Below are 23,487 nucleotides of genomic sequence, written 5' to 3' on the forward strand. Positions count from 1 at the left end.
TATCTCACACTTACACTTAATATATGGATTTGGTCATTAGGCAAAGAGAAGGGAAGTTGAAATTCGATTACTTCGTTAATAGTTATTATCTAAAAAAAAAAAAAAAATTATTTATTTAATTTTTTTTATTTAGCTAAGCTTTATTGAAAGTTATTCAGAAAGTTTCAAATATCTTGAATTTGTTATTAAAACAAAAAAAGAGAAATAGACTAGAAAGATCACTAACGACAATGGTGTAGGGCGAATGCGTTGCATTGGAGGTCATATGTGATAGGAAGGTGAAATCAAAATTTAAAAGACAAATTTTATAAATCGATAGTTAAACTAACTGCGTTGTACATGACAAATTATCAACTAATCAAAATTCTTATTTTCAAAAGTTGAAAGTTGCAAAATGAGTTTGTTCTAATAGGTTTACGGGCATATTAGGAGAGATGAAATTTGGTATGAAGATATCAAGATAATTTGAAGTAACTTCGATGGAGGACAAGCTACGAAAAGTGAAATGAGACAGTTCGAATATATGAAGAGCATCTCATTGGTTATGGATAAATTTATAAGAGGTATTAATAGACCAAAGAAATATTGAGGAGATGTGATTAGACATGACATAAAACAACTCTAACTTAATAATAATATGACCTTAGCTTAGATAGGAGGGCGTCGTATGTCTAATTGGTAAAGAGTGTGGTTAGTATACGTGTTGTAGTTATATTTGAGAATCATCTATGTGTTAAAATGGTTGTGCTATGATCAAGAACCTAGTAAGTAGGTTGACTGGAAATAAGGTTAGTAGTTAGGGCCACTATAACAAATTTGATTATTAGCGACAATTAATTTGTCATTAGAAACTCACATTTCGTCACAAAATTAAATTCATCAGTCATTTGTCTCTAAAGCATGGGTCACTAAATATATACAAAGACAATTTAGTGTTTCGTCACTAAATAGAAATATAATACCTATAAAAATATTTTTTGTCCCTAAATGCTTCGTATTTGTGACAAATCCTCATAAAAATTATTAAAATTTGTAGGTAAAGATATATTTTCCTCACTAAATATGTTACTATAGCCGACGAAAATGACGTGTCACTAAAAGTGACGATGTAAACGATGTAATTTGTCTCTAATATTTTGTGTATTTCGTAGTCAAGCAAAAGTAGTTTGTCACTAAAAAAATACTTTTTACATAAAATTTTTTTGTTTTCCCTAAAAGTAAAAATTAGTGACAATTTTATATTTAAATAATTTTGTAGTTGAAACAACCATGTCGTCACTAAACATTACTTTTTACATACAATTTTTTTGTTGTCTCTAAAAGTAATTTTGTAGTTGAAACAATCACGTTGTCACTAAAAATTAATTCTTTTACCGACAAAATAAAATTATCACTATAAAATATCAAAAATAAGTAGGCAATTTTGGAACAAAAAATATTTTCGTCACGAAATGACATACTTTAATGACGAAAATGTTATCGTCTTAAAAAAATAATGTACTCGTCACTAAATATTGAGCTCTTGAAGATAAAATATTTTGTCACTAATGATATTTAAACTTGTAGTAATGCTATTTACAGTTCATGTTAAGTTAGGTCTCTGTAAATTTAATTAAAAAATTATTTAAAAAATTAAATTATTAAATAATACAAATATATTAAATTTAATGACATGTAGTAGTTTTTTTTTAATAATGAACGTCATATACTATACAAATTAAAATTAGCAATATGCTAAAACAAGCAAGATAATAATAAAAAAATTTACGTTGTCATATATTAATTAAAAACATGTAAAATGACATTCATAAGATAATATTGCAACACTCCCTTTAATAAAAAAATATATTAAATAAAAATTACCAACTTAAAAGTCTAACTAAGATATACTTAAAAAAATTAGTCAAATAATTTATTCAAAACAGGTTAATTTAACTGTAAGTTCTTAAATTCTACATTACAATATCAACCTTATTTTTACTATTTTTTTGATTGACTATATCTGCCAAAATTTTATAATAAAGTCACATTATTATTTTTTGATAGTCTGTTAGTTGACTCTATCTCTATTTTTTAAACATAAATACTTTCCACATATTTTCAACTTTATAAGCTGTTTTCTCAACTTCTTGATATTTAATTTATATTATTTTATATTTGGATAATTATATATATTTAGATCTAAAGATGAATTTATTAGTATTAATATTTGAACATAAATGTGATGACCCATGACCTCTTCTTCTATCCTGAATAATAAATAATAAAAATATTTTTACCAAATTATTTAATTTAAATTTATAAGATTGAAAACATAAAAAAGACTCTTGTACATTTTATTAAAATCATATAAGGTAGCATAATCATATCAAAAGAGAAGTTATCTTTATTATAATATTTTTTCAATTGATAGTAAAATGGTTCTTGTCATAATTCGTAATACATAAATGAATATATATATAAAAATTGTTATATGTTACATAATACAACAAATGTTTGTATCTTATATTAAGTTTTTATTGATTATAATTTTAAAAACTTTTTCGATGGTTACACACACTATCAAAATTTTTGTAGAAGTACTAAAAGTATTTAGAAGTAGAATTAAGACTCCACTTAATTGAATATGTCAATTAAAGTATTATTTTTGATTGACTAATATTACGTAATACTTTTAATTACAAAAATAACTCTAAATCAACAATAATGTAGTGATTTTTATGCATAAAGATTAAAGTTCAAGATAATGTCTTTTTAAATTTAATTATTTGATAATGTAACTCGTATGAGCTTGAAATGTCTAAGAAGACGCCTCAAAAGTAGAGCTGTCAATATGGCTAGCCCATCCCATCCGGGCTAAACCATACAGGCTTTGACATTTTAAGGGTCAGACCGGGCTAGTCCACTTTTTGTGTGGGCCAGAAAATGATCGGTCCAACCCACAAGTACGTGGGCTACAGGCTTACCGGGCCAACCCACTTTTGTGTGGGCCAGAAAATGGTCGGTCCAACCCACAAGTACGTGGGCTTAGGCTTGTCGGGTCAGCCCACTTTTTAAAAAATTATATTTTTAATTATTAATTTAAATTATAAATTATAATTTAAAAATATTATCATAAATATCGACAAAACAATATTACATGATGTTAATGTTACTACTTGTTAATTATATTCACAAATAAAATTGTCTTTATAAAATATTGACAAAATGATCTGATGGACCCTTGTACTTGTATGCATTTGTATTTTGAACCCTTCTACTTACCTCTTTGTCATCTGGACCCTTGAACCCATCTAAACTCAACCAGTTGAACCATTTCAACACATCGTAACTCTCAATCGCGCTGATGTCACACTGCATATCAGATAAAATTTGCCACTTCATCTTTTTATCCTTTTTATAATAATATCTTTGTTGACAAAAGAAAAATCATAAAATTTGATGCAATTTTGACAAATTGAATTTTAATTTATTATTTTAAATTAAATGTTTGGGTTTCCTAACATCATCATCCATTTTCACAGTGGACTAGCCCAACTGCCGAAGAAAATCGTTGTTGCTGCCGCTCCTCTTGTCGGCGAAAATACAAATACGATCACTCTCACCAGTCTACATCTTCATCACACACTCACTATTTTTCGTTTTACCTTCTTTCACCTCTAGAAAAATGGCCGCACCAGCTCCTCGCCATTGCAGACCGATGCGAACCACTAGAGACCCCCTATGCTCTCCATCCTCTCCGGCGTACCAGAAGACCAAGAAACTTATTGCCTCCGATGTACAGAGGCTCCCCCCCGCCTCTGGAGTCTGGTGTAACAGATCATTGCTGGAAGAAAAAAAAAAGGTTTTGGCAAAGATGGATGGGTGAAAAGCATATAATTTGGTTGAAGAAAAATAATTTTTTTTCTTTTTAAGTTTATTATTTTATTGTCTTATAATTTAAATATTTTTTAAATTAAAATATGGTGTTCACTTGCTCACTTGCCTTAATAGGCGTTTAGCCTCACTCTTTTGCCAACTCAACCATCTTAATGCCACATAAGTATGGTCAATGGTTAGAGGGGTTTGATATACTGTGTTTTATTTAGTGTAAGAGTCTAGATGACAAAGACGTAAGTAGAAGGGTCCATAATAAAAACTGGTTCAAGTACAAGGATCCATCAGACCGTTTTGGCTAAAATATTTATTAAGTTACCATTTTCAAAAAACAAAAAAAATTTATTAAGTTTTTTTTTGAAGTAAAAGTATTAACCTAATTGTTTTGAGTTTGGACTCTCTTTAATTTTGAATTTTAATATTATATTATTCTTTAATTAAATTTTATTGGCCCACGGGCTGGCCCTACCAATATTTCTCAAGCCCCTCAAATCGTCAGACTTATTCAAGCCGGGCTAAAAATTCATTTTCTTAAATGGGCTCTAAAAATCTTAGCCCAGCCCTATTAAATCCCGAGTTAGGCTACGTCGGTCTAACGGGCCTAGCCCATATTGACGGCTCTACTCAAAAGAATCAAAGAGAATCTTATAACGCCAATGTTAAAAGATGATTGATTAAAATTGAAATGAATTAGATAAACTAAGAAGTGAAAAGTAACTACAAATTTAATTAGCTACGAATTTTAATTATAATTATATCAATTGTTTTTAAGAAAATAATAAAATCTTAAAAATATGTTTGTGATGATTGATAAAGGATTGACATTAAACTATTTAGAAAATTTCAATTAATACTAATAATAAAATTACATAATTATTATATTTATATATATTAACAATAAATAATTTGAGGCCTATTTAAATATATAAAAACTCGTAAAGTAGTCAAATTTGCTCTTATACTATTCAAAACTGAGCAACTTAGTTTTCTATTAAAATTTTGATTTAGTATTACCCAATACCCACTATTAGAAGGAAAAAAAAACAAGGCCAAATATTTGTCCTTTTAACTCCAAATTAACTTTAAATTATAGTCAAAGTTGAATGGTAATTTCTTTCTTTTTTTTAAAAAAAAACAATGTCGATGTATGGAGTCATCCATTTTATGCTGAATTTTTGTTTACGAAAAAAAAAAAAATTTGAGACAATTGCAAACTTGATATAATATATTAGCATATTTGAATATTTTTCATAAAATAAAATTCTAAATTCGCCTTTTTAATATCAAGAAAGCTAAGGTAACTGCGGATTATATAATGTGTCTTGTGGTTCCGTATTAATTTTTTTTATCTGCTCTAGTGAATCGTGTTTTAAAGATATCATCTTTCCATTTCTTATTTTCCTTTTTAATCCACCTTTTTTCTCTTGATATACTCACTGTTTCAATTGCATACAAAAAAAAAAATTTCCTAGGTACTGTATTATTTTGGTTCTAAAAATAAAAATGAAAAAGTAAGCATTTACATAATAAATTGAAAAATATTTTACCACACTGTTAAAATTGAACTTTCATATGAATATCAAATTAGTCGAGCTTTAAAATATAGACGGTAGAAAATCAAATGTATGAAATGATAATGTAGGTAGCTTTGCTACTTTGTCCCTGATAGGATGGCTCGTAGTTTGCCATTGTCAAAATAAATTTAATTCTATCGACTTTTGGTTGATTAGTTATATGGTACATTTTTTTTTACATCTACTTAGTTTCGCAAGTCTTAGCCTTTATAATTGTTAGGACGGCAACTAAATAGAGTTTAAGGCCCCTCGCAAATCCAAAAATTTGAGAAGCGAAAAATCCCTTAGGGGAGTAAAAAAAATATACCCCAATTATAGGGAACCTCTCCTCGTACAAAATCTTCAAAAGATAAAGTGATTTGCTTTGTTATAACTAATAAATATATAATTAACCATGTTAACTGGAATAGGCCAGAAGGGCCAGTTAATTACGTGTTAACTAGACCAATGTAACATCTTGCTTTATTTTGTATGCAACTTATGTTATATTAGGAGTATTTGACAAGTACAATCTAATAGTATAAACAACAATGTATTTAACAGTGTTATTAGATGCCATTTGGTTGTTATCAATTGTCACTTCCCTGTTGTATGAATTTCGTGCAAGGAACATATAAGATAGACAAATAATACATCCTGCGCCTATATGACATATTTAATTAGTTTATATGTCTAGGCTTTTATAAATATGTTTTATATAAATTTAAAATCATGATTCTATTTTTCCTATCCTAGATTCATTATCTTCTTTGGTTCCAGAGGGAACAAGAGTGCAATAAGATAGGAAGATACATGAAAAAGCAGAACAGGGACAAACTATTGAAGAGTAGGGACAGATCATGGGCTTGCCGTAGTGGTACGGGATTCTACAGGATAGATGAGTGATGTGGATATGACTATCATTTATTATTATTGGGAAAAATAAAAATAAAAAAAGTTATGAATTGATAAAGTTGGATATTTTGGAGGCCCAATTGCTAAAGTGCATTTCGTTATCTTGGATTAATCTTATCTTTACTTGAGTTGATGCCATTGGCACAGCTATATACGTAACTAATCACTTCCCCAATTCCAAATGATAAAGACTTTGAAAGTAACGTAATATTCTGAAAGCAAAAAGTTCATCATCAGGTAAAAGACACCCATATTACATTACCATATGAACGAACCTTCAAAAGCAGTGCAGCTTTAATACCTTATTAGTCTATACTGCACCTTAAATCTACACTATTGACTCGCATAAACACAAACACAAGCAAACAGCTTTACTAGAACTCAATATATATATATAGTTTATAAAGCAATTTAACTCGAGTACGTGAAATTAATTAAGCATGGGCTTCTCCAAGTCCTCAAGAGGGCGGAAGAACGCCTTCTGCTCCAAAATGGATTCAGCAGTAGCAGCAGTGGCTGGTGAAGAGTGAAAGCCACGTTCCGCGCCACCAGTATCTGCTGGCCCAAACACCCCAGTTTGTGGGTGAGGAGCCCAGTATTTGTCTGATTGTGCCTCTATCACTTCATCAGGCACAACCGAATCGCGCACATCATCCTCCGGGTTCTTGTCGTACACTGACGTCTGCACACCCCTCCTGTGTACAACCAACAACTAACTACTTAATTAATTCAATCAACAATGTATAGGTATTAGGCCTTCGAATTATATATATCTCAGTCCAAAATTTGATTAATTTAGTGCCCAAATGTCGGGTCTACTCACGTGATTATCTCTGATTTCATCCTAATAAAAAACTTAAAACTAACCAATCAACTTTAATTATATGTACGGCAAAGTTGGAAATCTGATATGGGTATCTATAACCAGTCACTTAGCTCCCGTTTAATTATAGATTTTCAAATTTAATAATAGCTTAACTACTGTTTGTGGGGGCACAGGAAAATGATTGATGATGGTGGTGAATACAGGTCCAATTCCCCAACCCCCACCAAGAAGGAACAGTGTCAACCATTAATCATCAGCAATATTGTTGCTTCAAAAAAGGCAAAATAGCTCCAGCCCTACATGTCTAATCAAGTGCTTCTATCTAATCTTTTTATCTTCATCTTTGGTTTTATATGGGTCCCTAAAGTTTCACCTATAGACCTACACCTACTCACCTACGGCTTTTCTTTTTCTTAACTTTCCAAGCTTCTATGAGATCAGGTTATAGACGGTTACAGCTTTACATCTAACTTTTTTCTTTTAATCTATTCTAATTTTTTTAATAATAATAAATGTTAATCGTCATCTAACCGTGAAATACATGCAAATGGAGTGATAAATTTCGTAATTTTGGAAAAGATTAACGGTTCAGATCAATTGTAACATGAGTGTGTTAGGCTCAGGGAACATTATCTGTGCCAGAAATTCTTATTGGTGGTGGGTGAGACGTCCTTATCCGATAAGCACTCCACTTCAGCACGCATTATTGTTAATGGTTTGATAAACAAGGAAGAAAAAAACGTGACTGACAGAAGTATGCCTAAAATAATGCTTTGGTGAAAATAACCTGATTTTAGCATCAGTGTATCTGGAAATACATTAAACAGGAAATAAATCAGAATAGCAAATCGCCAGAGCAGAGAGACAAATACACTCATAACTTTCCGGGAAAAAAAGAATATGCCATGTCAAATCGGATCAAAAATCTCATCTAACTAGCTGGAAGACGAGTATAGTAGCTAGATCTGGAAAAACAAACTAAAACTGGTAAAATGCAAAGTTTAGCTTCTAGCAGTTGTAAATCTAGTTGAAATGATCTCGTATTTGATCGATAATACCAAATACTGGAAATCATAAACTTAAGATCCTTCATGCTTACTCTTGCTCAATGGAATAACTAAATTTGAGGATCAAAACCAGAGAGAGAAAGGAGCATCGTAAACTCCGAGCATTGTTTGACCAACAAATTCATTCATTACAGAACTTAGCACAAAAGGAACGCATAATTTTCTCAGAAATTAAGCAAAAATCGCAAAATACTACTTGTAGTAAACAAATTTCGAATAAATGCAGTAGAAAACAAACGGCAAAAGAACAAAAACAACATTTACAGAGATCAAATTAAGAACCATACCTTCCAGAGAGGGAAGGTGAATTAGCAGTAGTTCGAGCACTTGCGTAGCTGATCTGGTTAACAACTCGCTTCCCCAAACTCACGAGTCCACGGCTCTGCAAATTGGCGGCCATACAATATACACTAAAGAAGAAGAAGAAGAAGAAGAAGAAATGGAGTTTCTGAAGAGAATCTGAAAATTCACAGAGATAAAGAGCAAAGCCCCTATGTGATGATGATCACACTCTTTGCCTACTTCCCCTTTTTTTATAGTGAAAAAACTGAGCTGCATTTCTCTTCGCACCTACCCCAGTACAACGGCGTACAACTTCCGTTTCATTTAACGGCAATCAGTACGTTTAACAGAATATCCCATTCTTAATTCCTTTTTAATTCTGTCACTTAATGGAATTATGGATCTTAAAAATGATTCTGGGTATCTTTAATTATACTATCCCCGTCTACTTTCAATCTTCACTATTTTTTAAAAATATTTTTTTACTTTTAACATATCAAAGCTAATAAATAGTAATAATTTATTTTTCAAAATCTCTTTTAAGACTTAATAATAAACATTGATGAATTTGGATATATTATTTCTCAAAGTACATGTAAAGTCTGGATAAATAAAAATAAACGGAGAGATTAAATAATGTGATTAATTAAGGGAAAAGTCTCGTTTGGTAATCTTGGTGTACGACAAGGACACCGTTACCTCCGTTTCGACGTTAAGTTATCATTGTCGCATAAAGGAGATGGTATATTGTTAAATGACTATCTTGCCCTTGTATGGTCCCAGTACTCTTATTGCCAAGTGTTAACATTATCTAGAATTAACACGCGGTTTTTTAGTATAAAATTGTCAAACAAGTGTTACAGTAAATATCAAAATAGTCCCTTAAGTTTATGGCAAATACAAATTAGTCATTTAAGTATGTTATTGAGTAGTTTGATCAACTAAGTTTGCCAATATGAAGACATTTGGTTTCTATAGATATTCTAGGTATTTTGTCTATTATATTTGATGGAAAAATAAAAAGAATAAAAATATCCATTTAACTTTCATTTATTAGTTAAGGGAACCATTCCTTGAAAAAAGAATTATTAATAAAAATATCCATTTAACTTTCATTTATTAGTTACGGGAACCATTCCTTGAAAAAAGAATTATTAATAATTACACGTTTATACTTTTATCTTTCAAACTCCCTGAATGAAAATATTTTATTCCGTCACAGTGTATTGTCTAACTTATTATAGATCTATCATCATAAAACCTATTATTTGTACACCTCTAGTTGGATGAAAAAAAACTAATAGTTTTATAGTTAGTTGGATCGAGTGCAGGTTAAATTAAAGGTGATAATTTTTTTTAATTTTCAAATAATTCAATTTTAATCGATGGTTTTCAGTTAACAAGAGGTATGAATGATAAGTTATGTGACTATAAGGCTACAAATAGCCAGTATGACGAAAAGTGAAATTAACTAATAAATGAAAGTTAAGGAATATTTCTGACTCTCCTTCAAAAATATAAATAGTGAAAACTCATATTTGAAACTGCATTTTATATTTGTTTATTTTCTAGAATTTAACATAGGTTTTTAAGAATGAACTCTTACTTTTTCTATTATTTTTTTATTTGCATGATATTATGTTTTGGTCTTTTGTTTTTTGATTTAAGATGCTTAATTTTTTTTTCTCATTAAGGCCAAAATTAAACATGTTCTCGGGAGATGATTGTTGATACATTAATAAAGAATATATAGATTTTTATAAAGAGAGAAATCATGGTAGTCCCCACCAATATTTGATATTTTCAATCTTTTTTTTTTTCATTTCATCTTAAATCCAACCGATAAAGTTTGCTAAAATATATGTCTAAAACGATAATGCTCTTATTTGGAAAATTTAAAATAACAAATTTATATAGAAATATATTTAAGTGTTCATTTTGAACCTATCACAAAAATATTGGGACTCATTAGTCTTTTTCTAAATTCTAACAATATTTTATTTAATTCTTCTTCTGTATTAATTTTATCTGCTTCCTTAAATGATGGAACAGAATATTGCTGATTAGATATGGAGTCACGCCTACTTATTATCCATATACATAATCTTAACAAAATAATAAAAATATCTTCTAGATATTAAAGTATTACCTAACATATATGGTGAGATATCTAATTTTTACCAGCACTTGGAAAATTAATGAGTCTATAATTTTGGTTTAAGACTTAAAACATTAGAATACACGTCATAATCTACTCCATAATTAAATTATTTTGAAGGTTAAGCATATATATATATATATATATATATATATTAGTCAAATGGTGAAAAGAAAAATTGATTTGGGAGTTAGATGTTGCTCCATTACTGCTATTAAGTTGGAATCCATGTGTTAATAATGATCGAGGGGTGACTCGACAGTGTTAAAAAAAAATATCTTAGGTCCTCAAATTTAAGGGGCCTCATTTTTTAACAATAATAAGTTATTAGTTATTATTTTTAACAAATATTGAATAATATTTGTAGAAAAAATAAACTTTTCATAAAAAATGAAGGAATTATTAGAAGAAAACTGACGTATTTGGAGTACTATATCTAATGAAAAATAATTTAAAATAAGAATAGTTATATTATCAATTGAAAAATAGAAGAAATCAATTATATAAAAGTTATTAACAATTCAAGTTTTAGGCCCCATTTAGTTTTTATTTTAGACCACTAATATGCTTTAGCCGCTCATGTAAAGATCTTTCTGTATTTTCATTAATAGGTATAAAGATAGAATAATGTTGATCCATTTTAACTAGATTTATGAGTTTTCGTAAAAGTGTGTGAGTTTCTAATTTATTTACGGGAAAATGCTCAAATATATATATATAAAACTGAATTCAATACCACTATTTCTAAACTTTAATTTTGCAATTTGGAGTATTTATTCTGAATATTTTCCCCTATTTTTAATTAAAACTTTTGAATTTGAATGATACAATAATTAATAGAAAAAAGTGTTTTATTAACAGTCTTAAAATAATTTTTCACTTGACTAATTGAACTTAAATATATTCTGATCTTGCAACATGAGAGTGAAATATACCCATTAATTCTCGTCAAATTTAGGAGTGTTTTCAACACTTCTCTCAACTTTATATTAAAAGTTTCATGCTCCTACAAGAGTTTGAGAGCACTTGTTATATCCTGTGTCAGATCGAGTATATATAACTATATATAAGTTAAGTTAGTCAAGTAGATATTTTAAAGACTTGACAAAAAGTCAAGGTCCAAACCAATAATTTGTGTCAAATTTAGATGTGTTTTCAATACTTCTCTCATAAGATAAATAATGATAATATGATTTTATTTGTTATCTTAATTCTTTCTTTCTAATTTTTATTCATAATATGAAAGTTGAAGAAATATTTTTTATATAAGTGTAAATTAAAATTTAAAATAAAATAGCCTCCAAAACTTTTATTTACATATAATAGAAATACTAGGAAATTTCTACATCTACACAAACATGAAAAGACAACAAAAATAATTCTTAATTGAGTGAATTATAAATCATAATCCAATTTCCTCGAAGCTTCGTAGCCAAGTTGATAGATCATTATCTGCTTAAAATTACACTCAACCTGAGATCATTCACAAAGTTCAACGTGATTTGAAACCAAAGCTTTGAATAATTTTTTGAAAAAGTATTTTCCACAATTTACTTAATTCTCTAAGTTTGGATATAAATTATGATTTTAAATTTTATTTAAACATGTAATATTTTAAGTTACACTCTTTCGTAAATATGAAAATTCACAAATTATAAAAATTATCAAAATTTCTACGATTCTTATACAATCACCAAATGAACAAATCATAATTTATAAATGTTAGATAGAAAATATAATTACTTAGTTATGTTGGGGTTATTATGTAATTACTTATAGTCTACAACTATATATATTGTACAAGACTCTAATTATTGATTGACATCATTAATAATAATAATATTCTATCATGGTATCAGAGCAAGGGTTTATTTCTTCCAAACCCTAGCCGCCGCCGCCCCTTAGTCGTCTTCTTCTTCAACGACTATCTCACCATGGTGAAGACCACAGATCCACTAGATGATCTCCCCACGGGGTTGAAACTTTTTATAAAAAATCTCCATTCTCTTACTCCGGAAAAATTAAATGATTCAAATTTTCCATCTTGGTTCACTACCGCGTCTGCAAATCTTTCCGCTCATCGACTCATGGCGTATGTTGATGGAACCATGGATGTTCCACCCGCCACAATCACCATCACATCCGATGGAGAGGCGGCAGCAGCGGCAGCCACCGCTGTCACAATCAACCCGGACCATGAAAAATGGTCCGTTATTGATGCCCAATTACGGGCGTGTCTTCTAGCAATTATCAGCCCGTCGGTTCAAAATCATCTCCATGGACTCACTTCCGCCGCAGCCATTTGGAATCATCTTCAACTTCGGTATAATTCACTATCGCGCACTCATATATTTCAATTAAAGGAACAACTTCATGGTATTCAGAAAGGTAGTGACTCTATGCAAAAGTATCTTGACTCTGTTGTTACAATTGTCGCTGCTCTGAATCGTGCCAAATCTGGAATTCCAGATCAAGATGTGATCTTATGTGTTCTTCGTGGTCTGTCGTCCGAATATGCGTCTATTAAACAAAATATCAGGACGAATATTGCACATGTAACGTTTGCTGAAGTGTCATCTTGGTTACTTACCGAAGAATTGAATGTACAGATGGAACAAAAATTAAAGGTTAGGGAAGCCGGTGGACTAGCTGAACCACACACCGCCCTCTATGCTCAATCTTGGCAGTCAGCCGGCCACAGAGGCGGTCGTGGACGAGGCTTTCATCGCGGCAGAGGCGGAACTCCTGGTCGCGGCAGCTCTGCAGGTGGTCGCGGGGGGGCTGTCGACAGCCCTCAACAGCGAGGTGGCTACTCCGGCGGTCGTGGGGGGTCTGCTGGTCGCGGCAGTGGACCTCCTCGCAGCTCCATCATCTGCCAAATTTGTGGCAAATATAATCATGCTGCGTGGGACTGCTGGCATAGGTTTGATAACACTTATTCTGGACCGTCTACATCGTCACCTCAAGCGTTCTATGCTGCAAACTCTGCTGAATCAAATGGTAATTGGTTCTTAGACACAGGTGCTAATGCCCATGTAACACCGGATCTGTCTCGTCTATACTCTTATACTCCATACTCTGGCAATGACAGTGTAACTAGTGCAGGTGGCCACCCTCTCCCTATTGCTCATGTGGGCTCAGGTAAAATACCTACCTCCTCTGGCATTTTTCACCTTGGTAACCTTCTTCATGTACCATCTCTTAAATCTCATCTTCTATCCGTTTATCGTTTCACCAAAGATAATAATTGTACCCTACTCTTTAACTCCAATGAATTTCAGATTCTGGACAACACCACCCACCGAGTGAGGTACAGAGGCCAATGTGAGCAAGGGCTTTACATGCTACCTTCCAACTATCAAGTGTCTGCGTCTATCGAGTCGTCTCCAACAGCTTGCTCTGCCATTCTCACTCCTCAAGATTGGCATCGTCGCTTGGGGCATCCTTCTGTCGAAGTCAATAAACATTTACTTTCTCTTTTTGGTTTCAATAAAGTGTCCAATGTAACGTCCTGTGAGTCATGTTCTGTATCCAAGTCACACAAACTACCATTTTCTTTATCATATAATGCAGCACTATTTCCTTTTCAACTTATCCATTCTGATGTTTGGGGCCCTACGGCGGTCCCATCTTTTGGTGGTTTTCGTTATTACATTAGCTTTGTTGATGACTTTACCAAATTTTGCTGGTTATATCCCTTAAAACAAAAATCTGAGGCGTTTGGAGCTTTTAAAAGTTTTCAGTTCATGGTTCAGAATCAGTTTGGCACTACCATAAAATTGTTCCGAACTGACAATGGCTGTGAATATGTAAACAATCAGTTTGCACATTTTCTCCAGCGCCTTGGCATCCTCCACCAAAAAACGTGTCCTTATACCCCTGAACAGAACGGGGTGGCGGAGCGCAAGCATCGTCACCTCATCGAAACTGTCATTACTCTTCTTCACACAGCTCGCTTACCTGTAACTTTCTGGGTTGAGGCGCTTGCCACAGCAAATTTTTTGATTAATCGTCTTCCAAAGAAATCTCTTGGTCATATCTCGCCACATGAAAAATTATACAACATTGCTCCAGATTACTCCATTCTCCGTGTTTTCGGGTGTCTTGCCTATCCCCATTTGCGTCATGAGGTAAATCATAAGTTACAACCTCGATCGAAGCCCTGCGTCTTTGTTGGCTATGAACCCCTTACCAAAGGTTATCGATGTTTTGAACCCACCACCCAGCGTATATATGTGACCCGTCATGTTAAGTTCCATGAAACTGAGTTTCCCTACCACAAGTCCTTATCTCAGCAGTCCCCGTCTTCACCATCCTACTTTGGTGTTCTTCCTCTTTTTCCTACACAGCCCTCTGCAGAATCAAGCCATGCTCACACGCCTCCGTCCTCACCAATGCTGCCAGCCATCACACTCGCACAGCCCTCAACCCCTGCCACTTCCATTCAGTCAACAACGCCCACACCACACCCACACATTACACCAATATCGTTCCCGTCGACGCCGCAGTCGTTTCCACCAACCAGCCCACAGCCGGCGTCACCAACCAGTCGTACAGCTGTACCAGAACCAGCACCCGCCCCAATCCCGGCTCCTCATCATCCCATGACTACCCGTGCCAAGAGTGGCATCTTCAAACCAAAAACATACTCCTCTACCATTCCATATGATACCCAGCCACTCACTGAGCCCACAACATACAAACAGGCTGCTCAAAATAAACATTGGTGCACTGCTATGGATGCTGAGTTTGAGGCGTTACAGAGACAAAATACTTGGGTGTTAGTTCCTCCCCCTTTGAACCGTTTTCCCATTGGCTGTAAGTGGATTTATCGCATAAAACGCAACTCTGATGGCACTGTGGCTAGATACAAAGCTCGCCTGGTTGCAAAGGGATATGATCAAGCTTATGGGCTGGACTACTCAGAAACATTCAGTCCGGTGGTTAAACAACAGACAATCCGCCTTGTCCTGTCTCTAGCTATGCATCATCAGTGGCAACTCCATCAACTGGACGTTTCTAACGCCTTTTTACATGGTGAACTAGAGGAGGAAATCTACATGCAACAACCTCCTGGATATATTGATCAACGGCACCCTACTCATGTCTGTAAGTTGGTAAAATCTCTCTATGGCTTAAAACAAGCTCCACGTGCATGGTACCTACGTCTCTCATCCTTTCTTGCGGCACAGGGCTTCACTACCACTACTAATGACACAAGTCTTTTTGTCAAACATTCAGCCACAGGAATTCTCATACTACTCCTCTATGTTGATGATATTGTTGTCACTGGTTCCTCTCCTACCCTCATTCATGATTTTATAAACTGTATGCATCATGAATTTCAGATGAAGGATCTTGGCCCTCTCAAATATTTTCTTGGGTTGGAAGTTGACCGCACCAGTGATCAGCTTCTCTTACATCAGACCAAATATGCAGGGGAACTAATCCATCGAGCAGGAGTGGACTCATGCACCACCGCACCTACACCAATCAGCCCCAGCCAGTCGACTAACGGTGCAGACGTGCCGTTCCACAACCCACGTTTGTTTCGCAGCTTGGTCGGCGGCCTGCAATATTTAACTGTAACCCGTCCAGATATACAGTTCGCAGTCAACTATGTGGCTCAGAAAATGCACAGTCCGACGGAACAAGACTTTCACACTCTCAAACGCATTCTTCGGTATGTCAAAGGAACAATTTCGTGTGGCATTACCTTTTTCAGAGGAGACCTTCGTCTTCGCGGCTACTCCGACTCTGACTGGGCAAATGATCCGTCCGACAGCCGCTCAACCACCGGTTATCTCATCTTCTTTGGACCAAATTTGATCTCCTGGAACACACAAAAACAGGGACGGGTATCAAAATCCTCCACGGAGGCTGAATATCGAGCTCTATCGGCTGCAGCCTCGGAAGTCATGTGGCTCACCTACCTTCTAGCTGACCTTCATGTTTCAACACCGTCGCCAAGCTTGTATTGTGACAACAAATCTGCGATTTGTCTGACCAAGAATCCTGTCTTCCACAAGCGCATGAAGCATGTGGGCAAGGACTGTCATTTTGTGCGCGAACAGGTCATTGATGGAGCCATGACAGCTGAGTATGTTTCCACCGAGGACCAGCTAGCGGATTTTCTCACAAAACCGTTACCATCTCAGCGTTTTCAGTATCTTCTCTCCAAGCTTCCTCTTGCTTCCGCCAAGACTCAGCTTGAGGGGGGATGTTAGATAGAAAATATAATTACTTAGTTATGTTGGGGTTATTATGTAATTACTTATAGTCTACAACTATATATATTGTACAAGACTCTAATTATTGATTGACATCATTAATAATAATAATATTCTATCAATAAATAAGATATCATAATATCCTAAAAAACTATATGAATAAATCATATATATCTTAATTTTTTATAAATAAATATTTAAGATTATAAACTTTAGGACACACATAATTCTATGAGGATAATTAACTAATCAACAATAGCAATAAGTAGTAATAACAATATATTTTGCTACACATAGTTTTGATGTAAAATTTAATATTTTTGACACTATTTTATAATATCATTTTAATTTGTGTGACACTATTTATCGATATCAAATTATTTGAATAGGCCCATGCCTCTATTGTGTACCACATTTTATGAGGAAAACATCAATTTATCATCGAGCGTAATTTTGTGGTGGCCAATTCCACTATCCCAAGCCTTGTAGTTTGTATGAATTATTAAAATTCTTTCTAAAAATATTGAATTTTAAATTATAAAATTTTAATATCTTCTTTTTATATATATATAAATCATCTCCATATTTATGATCAACTAATATGAAAAATGTGGCCCATAAAATGGATAGAGATTTTAGAGTGGGTAAATCCAAAACCACTTGTACATTCCCTAACCAATGTGGGTAATATATATTATTAATATCAGGATTTTCTGTGTATAAAAATATTAATTTTGTTAACATCATAATTTATTAGGTATAAAAATAATATTGAATGGAATCTATAAATAACATATTATATAAGAATAATTTAAATAGAATATTAACTATGTATAAAAAATAACATGCATTTTTTTATCAAGATGTCTTTTTCTTGTTACTTAATTTATTTTTTTCACTTAAATTATTATCTACATAAAAGGCATACAACAAGTTTTTGCATGCGACTTGCCGTCTGACATACTTTTTTTTTTTCATTTTACTTTTTAAGTTTTCGGATAGTTAAGGTGTGTCGACGTACGGTATCAAATAATTATGATTTTTTTAATAGGAAAATGCACAAGTATCCCCTCAATCTATGCCATAAATTTCAGAGACACACTTATACGATAGTAAAGTCTTATTACTCTCTTGAACTTATTTTATAAGTAATTTTCTACTCCTTTTGGGCCTACGTGGCGCTAGGTTAAAAAAAATCAATCAGCGTTGGCCCCACAAGATAGTGTCACGTAGACAAAAAGGGGTAGAAAATTACTTATAAAATAAGTTCAGGGTAATAAAACCTTAGTATAGTATAAGTGTGTCTCTGAGATTTCGAGCATAGGTTGAGGGGATACTTGTGCATTATCCCTTTTTTAATTGAAATTTCTCAATGAGAATGTTTCGCCATTAGTAGTTGTTCGGATAGATATTTTGATTGAAATAGTGAAAGAAAAAAAAGGATAATATTTTCATATAAAAAATTTAAAAACTTTTCAAAAGTTCAGTAAATATATGTTTCCTATCATGCGTCTTTTCAGTAAGCTAATTTAGTAGAAAATGAATGAAAAAAATCATACTAAGCAATTAGGACCACAATTAGTCATAATCGATTAACATAATAAAAATGTAAAAATAAATAAATATTGGTACGTTGATTGGTCAACTTATATAAAAGTAAGTCAAATTAACGTACTTGTGAAAAATGTTTAGCAGTAACAAATATTAAAGGTTGAAGTTTGTACCTCTAGTTTTTGGCTAAAATATCCTTAAACTATACCATCAGCTTAAATTATATCCTTAAATTATTATTCTTTAGAAAAAAAATATCCCCCAAATATTTAAAACTTAATAACTTTCGTCGCTCTATTAAAATTTATCAAAAATTAGCTAATTTCACATAAAAACATATGCAATTAATTCTATTCTCTTAAAAAATTATATAATATTGTTACCGGTTGAAAAAAACATCCCAAAAATTTGAGACTTGTGTTTGTTGTTAACAAAATAATGTTAGGATGGTGTGAGTCTACGAGGAGACATGCTCTGCTATTCTCCTTACCAATTGAATGAAGCCGTAGATTAATTTCACATCATTTTTACCTTGCAAAGCCAAAATATCTACTAAATATATAATTTTTGGGGAAAATTGATAATTAAGGTGATCAAGATTCAGCTAATTTTGATCTCTAGTACTCAAGTTTCATTTTTCATTATTAGAAGTAAAAGTCTCCGATCGCCACCACTTTTTGCACATTCCATGAAAAGAAAATAATTCCATTGATAATTTTTTGATATCAAATCAAATAAAAAGTAAATAAAAATAAAAATGTTAATTAAAAGGAAGAAAATGCAAAACGTTATTGCTAAAAAGATTATAATATTATTTTAAATATACGTAGAATGAATGGAGTTGATTTATTGGGGCGATTTAGGGAGTTTTGTTGAGAACAGTGTGAACCGTACATGTTTTTTGAATAATTTGTTAATTTTTGATAAATTTTAACAAAAAGATGAAAGTTGTCAAATTTTAAATAATTGAAGAATTTTTTTTGCTAAGAAAAATAATTTGAAGATGTAGTTTAGGTTGAGGGTATATTTTAAAAACTTCTCAAATGGTATAAAGGAAAATGTTTTCCATGGAAAATATTTTGCTAGAAAATAAGTAGATCTATAACTTATTTTTTCATGTTTGGTTGGTGAATAAAAAATATTTTTAGAAAATGATTTTAGTGTTTAATTTATGAATGAAAAATATTTTTGAGAAATTATCTTTTATTTTTACTTCTAGACATTTTTCACATAGATAAATCAAATATTTTAAAAGAAAATTGTTCGATAGGTATTTTGATTGTCAATGAAAAAAAATAAAAATGGCATATTCACATAGATAAATCAAATAGCTTTTTATATTTTAGTGAAAACTTATTTTTCATTATGTATTTTTCGAACAAGTTAATATCGTATTATATAGTAACAAAATAATATTTTATATTATAAATTTTTTATTGATTTACAAATAAAAATAAATCTTGATTCCTAATAGTCAACAAAACCTACTTACTTAATTACACTATTTTTCGATAAGTTTCATCATTTATGCGATGCACGACTCACAAGTTCTTTTCAATTAGGTTAGTGAATGAGACATGCTCAATTTTATTAGTCTATAATATGTAATTTGTTTATTGAAAGAATTTAAGCATATAATATAAAATTATTTATTTACTATTAAACGGGAATGGTTCTATTGCAACCATGAAGGAGACATCAAGGAGTTTTTAGAAATTGTAAGAGTCACTGAACAAGTGGTGACGTTAAAATAATTAATTTTTACCTATTTCAATAATTTAGGTAATAGTATGAGAATATTCTTTTACTCAGAAAATTTGGCTAGAATTTAATCTGAAAAATTGGTTAGAATTTAGTCAGAATAGTAAAATAAATATGTTATTTTACATTTAAACATTAATATCATCATTATATTTAACGTTTTCATAGTTTCTCTTTGGATGCTTAAATAAAAAATGTTTAGCCGTTAGACTGGGGTAATCCTCCCTTCATAAAGTAGTTTTTGGGTTGAGTTAGACGCAAATATCATATTTTTACAAGAGAAAAATATCATTTTGACAGTCTCCAAAAAGGTCTTGTCTATCTCGAACACCAGGGGCGGCTTTACAGCTTTGCAAAAAAAGCAATCGCCTTAGGCCCACAAATTTGAGGATCTTCATTTTTTTAAAAAAAATAGGTTATAAGCCTTTTTTTAAAATTAAAAAAGTATCGAGTATTATTTGTAGAAAATTATTTTTTAAATAAAAAATAAAGAAGTAATAGAAGTTTGCGAAATTATGAATACTATGTCTCAAGAAAGATTAAATTATTGACAATAATAAGCTTTATAAAAATATATATTTAAATTTAAGACCTCCATTTGAATTTAGTTTTAGGCCACCGACTTACTAGAGTCGCTCCCATCGAACACTGTTTGTTTTTACGTCTAATCTCACACGTAAAGTCTATACTAATATTGAATAGCACTTATCATGCAATCTAGACTAATATTGAATAGCACTTATCATGCAATCTTTATTGATACCAACTCAAGTCTAATCTCACACGTAAAGTCTATAACTAATATTGAATAGCACTTATCATGCAATCTTTATTATTTATTGATACCAACTCAAGGCATGATACTAGAGATCCATTCAATTATTGGCCTTTGTGTTATATTATTTACGTACCAAATTTTCAATTGTGAAATCCATGGAATTTTAGTGTTCATATTGATTAAAATATGAGTTGTTATCACATTATATAGCCTCTACATCTTCTCTAATATAATTAAAATGTGCGGCAATTTTTTTTAATTTAAGATACAAGTGGCCTTTACTTTTTTGTTATATAAATTTTAAGAAATACAGATGAATTACTCTCCATCTTAACCATTATTCCAATCAAAGGATGAGCATATGCTAAACCCTAAATTTCACATATATAGCTGAATAGGGTATGAGATCGAAAGAATTTTAACTTTTAAAAAGTACACACAAAAAAATAAGTCAGACGTTAATATTTTCAATCAACTTTTAATCGATTTAGGGCCCGTTTGGATGGGCTTAATAAAAGCAGCTTTAAAAAAGTACTTTTGAAAGTGCTGAAACTTATTTTTAAAATAAGCAGTTATGCGTTTGGATAAAAGTGCTGAAGTTGCTATGCCGAATGTGAAAAGGGAGAAATGGATGAAAGAGATGTTAGGGTTATATGGGTAATTTGGAGATTGTATAAAAATATTAAGGGCAAAAAGATAAAAACGTGGTCAACTTAAAACAGCTTATAAGCTAAAAAAGAAAAAGCACCCCTACCCCAGCTTTTAACTTTTGGCTTAAAATAAGTTTTTTTTTAACTTAAAATAAGTTATTTGAGTATTGCCAAACAACTAAATAAGTCAAAAACCAGCTTTTAAGTCAGTTTGACCAGCTTTTAAGCTGAACCAAACAGGTTCTTAGTGATGACGTTTTGTTCTTTGATTCGATTATCTTATGATGATTCGATTTAATTCTTCATTAGTGCATACTATACCAAATCAAAAGTAGTTTGATTTGATTCGATTATATAGCATGTAACTATCATGTAGTTATATCAAATTGAATTATTCATTTCTTTCATTTGTAGATTACTTAGAATTTAAAAAAAAAACACTCCAAATCTCTGGTGTTTGTGGATATTGTTTACCAAATATCTAGTTTTGAATTTTAATTTGTAAAAAAATAAATTCTGAATTTTTATTGAATAAAGCTTGTAAGGTTGAAAGTGAAAGAACATATCGGATGCTGCCAAAGAATGGTGGGCCGTATTTGTGCTTTATTTCTAGGATAATGAAAATATTTTTAATTTCGTATTTGTGCTTTATTTCTAGGATAATGAAAATATTTTTAAAAAGAATTGACCAATTAATCCAATCTCAAAACGAATAAATATAATTTTCCTCCTTTTATTATCTTAGATATTTCTTTTACCCATAAAGATATTTAATGAATAAGTATGTTTGAAGAAAAGATTGTGAATTTGTTTGAAGTTTCAAATTGAGAGGTGGTAAGCCGAAATCAAACATAAAAAATTGTAATATGTGATTTTTTAAGAGGTGGTAAGTCAAAATCAAATATGTAAAAATTGTAATATGTGATTTTTTTATTACTGTACGGGATATTATGTTATTGATAAATAACATGAATACAATTATATTTACTTATTTTTTTTTTATAAATTTTTTTTCATAATTCAACAGCTTAAATAATAAAATTCTGTCTCGTAAAATATGATAAATTTCTACGTCAACCAAACATGAAAAGACATCAAAATAATTCTTCATTGAGTGAATTGTACATCATAATCGAATTTCCTCGAAGCTTGGTAGCCTAGTTGATATATTACTATTTACTTAAAATTACACGCAACCTGAAATTATTCATAAAGTTCAGCGTAAATTCAAATAATTTGTTTAGAATTATTTTTTGAAAAAGTATTTTCCATATTTACTTTTTTGCTTTTGGATATACTACATGAAGTTGAATTAGTTTAAAATTAAAGTTTTATTTGGATATGTAATATCTTTTTATAAATTTATAAATTGTGAAAATTATCAAAGTTTCTACTGTTCTAATAAAATTATCAAATGATCAAATCATAGTTTATAAATAAAAATATCAAAATATCCTAAAGCACTACATTAATAAATTTTGTATCTCTGTGTTTTTCTTATAAATAAATATTTATAATTACAAAAATAAAAATATACAATTTTCTGAAGATTAGCAAATCAATAATAATAATAATAATATAATTTTTTTCGATGTAACAATTTCTTTCTCGTCAAATATGAGTATAGGATATAATTTCGGTAAGACAAGGTGTATGTTTGATATGTTCTCCACACAAATATTATTTTATTTTTTTAAAAAAATTAGTGAGTTTTTAATTTACTTTTTAAAATATTTTCTATGTAAGGAAAGAAATATTACCTCAAGAACAATTAGAAATCGTTTGGAACACAAGTGTTTCATTCGATTGGAAGCTATTTTTATCTGCAAATGTTTCACAA

At 31.2% G+C, this 23,487-nt stretch overlaps 1 protein-coding gene across 1 annotated transcript; it reads right to left on the reverse strand.

Moving 5' to 3' along the window:
* Nucleotides 1-6,529: 6,529 nt before the first annotated feature.
* LOC107014636 (late embryogenesis abundant protein At5g17165) lies at nt 6,530-8,755 on the reverse strand. Its single transcript, XM_015214629.2, has 2 exons — nt 8,525-8,755; nt 6,530-7,039 (listed from the first exon to the last, which is right to left on the reverse strand). Exons 1-2 carry the CDS (start codon nt 8,635-8,637, stop codon nt 6,775-6,777), a joined length of 378 nt encoding a protein of 125 aa, XP_015070115.1. The 5' UTR covers nt 8,638-8,755; the 3' UTR covers nt 6,530-6,774.
* Between the last annotated feature and the right edge of the window lie 14,732 nt (nt 8,756-23,487).

Source organism: Solanum pennellii, chromosome 3 (assembly GCF_001406875.1).
Source record: "Solanum pennellii chromosome 3, SPENNV200".
Lineage (NCBI taxonomy): Eukaryota > Viridiplantae > Streptophyta > Magnoliopsida > Solanales > Solanaceae > Solanum > Solanum pennellii.